General features: G+C 57.7%; 1 protein-coding gene and 1 pseudogene across 1 annotated transcript in view; both read left to right on the plus strand.

Annotated features, from left to right (window-relative positions):
* The window catches only part of LOC129391727 (elongator complex protein 1-like), a 542,951-nt pseudogene that overhangs the window by 166,479 nt on the left and 374,962 nt on the right, over positions 1–1,510 (plus strand).
* Positions 737–1,510, plus strand: part of LOC112062648 (protein Abitram) — a 4,841-nt gene continuing 4,067 nt past the window's right edge. Inside the window, exon 1 of the mRNA XM_024117633.1 lies at positions 737–833. Within this exon, the coding sequence (XP_023973401.1) occupies positions 737–833 (97 nt within the window). The remainder of the gene's footprint in view (positions 834–1,510) is intronic.

The following is a 1,510-nucleotide window of genomic DNA, read 5'->3' on the forward strand; positions in this document are numbered from 1 at the left end:
CCGCGGGTGCAGCAGGCGGCAAGTCTGCAGAAAGAGGACTCAAGGAGGGCAGAGGTGGTCAGAACGCACTTCACACCCAGCCCAGCAGCAGGCAGCGGTTGGGCGCTAGAGGGTCCCCTTCATCAGGACACCCTCTGGCGGACAGGTCCCGTTTCCGTGCCCCCACCCCAGCTAGGTCCCTCGAACGCTCACCTATGCCGAGCTCTGAGGACCCCCAAACAGCGGTACGTCCGCCCAGGGCTGCGCACGGACCTATCCCTGTCCGCTGCTTCTGTCTGAGCTCTCGCGACGCGCACTGGGTCTCCGAGCCGCCGGGCCGCTTGACCCCTTCCGTTAGTCGCTGAAGCCGGGCGGAGGGGCGACCGGCGAATCACGTACTCGCAACGAAGATACCCTGACCCGCGCATCGCGGCTCAGCAGTGACGCCGCGAGGCCGAGGGTCCTTAGCCTGCCTGCTTCGTCGCCCCGCAAGGATTTGGGAGGAGCGGCGCTGGCCGCTGCCCGCTATCCCTACCTCCTACTGACTAGCCTATTGTGTTTGAGACCCGCTTTGACGTCAGACCCCAAAGCTCAGTAAGTGGCACCGGTCGCGGGGAGCCTGCGGAGCCTGGGGAGCAGCGCGCGTGCGCACACCGCGTGTCCCGGGCTACACGCCAGGAAGACACCTTCCTCCTTGGCAAGTGGGGGAAAGAGTACAGGTCCCTAGGGGCCGGGGTTTGCAGCACCTGAGGTCGCCATGGCTACCGAGCCCAAGACCCCTGAGGCCGCCTTGGCTGAGGAGCCCGCGGTGCCGTCGCTTGTGGATCATTACTTCACTTGCTGGTACAAAGCGGGTAAGTGGAGAATGATGTCATACTCCTGTGGGCCCAATTTGTCTGACAGTATAGGGACTATGATGACAGATCAGAAGCCACACGCGCCCTCCCCAGCGCTTCCTCCCCACGTCAGAAGGAACTGGATCTCTCTGTTCCCCTGTAGGCCAAGGGAATGGCATTTGCAAAGACGTGGAAAACAGCAGGGTGCATGCTGGGTAGGGCGAGCGCAGTGCGAGTTCACGAGGGTGGGTTGCTTGCGGGAAGATGGTAGACTAAGGTGAGATCCCCGAGGGAGGCAGGAGCTGGACTGCAATCTCCATGAGTGCCTAAAGGGATTTGAGGGGCTCCGTCCTCCAAGAAGATGCGATACATAAACTGATTTAAATGGTAGCGGTCTAAACTAAGGTAGAGGCATAGGGATGGAGAGAAGAGGGTGGGTTAGAGTAGAGGCATTTAGAAAGCAGCATCTAACAGTTTTACTTAAAGGAAGTCGCTGGTATTACACATTTGCCACTTAGAAGTAGGTATCCTGTTGTACAGCTTTGTGTACCCAGCAAATATCAGTGATGAGAGCATCGTTGGGGACCCTCCTCTAACCCAACTTCCTCCCATTCATTTAGGGATAATAGGTGTACTCATGTTTTACAATATTGAAATATTTTACAATAGCATACGTTTTATTAGCCAGACTTAGT

The sequence above is a fragment of the Physeter macrocephalus genome, chromosome 21 (genome assembly GCF_002837175.3).
Source record: "Physeter macrocephalus isolate SW-GA chromosome 21, ASM283717v5, whole genome shotgun sequence".
Classification (NCBI taxonomy): Eukaryota; Metazoa; Chordata; class Mammalia; order Artiodactyla; family Physeteridae; genus Physeter; species Physeter macrocephalus.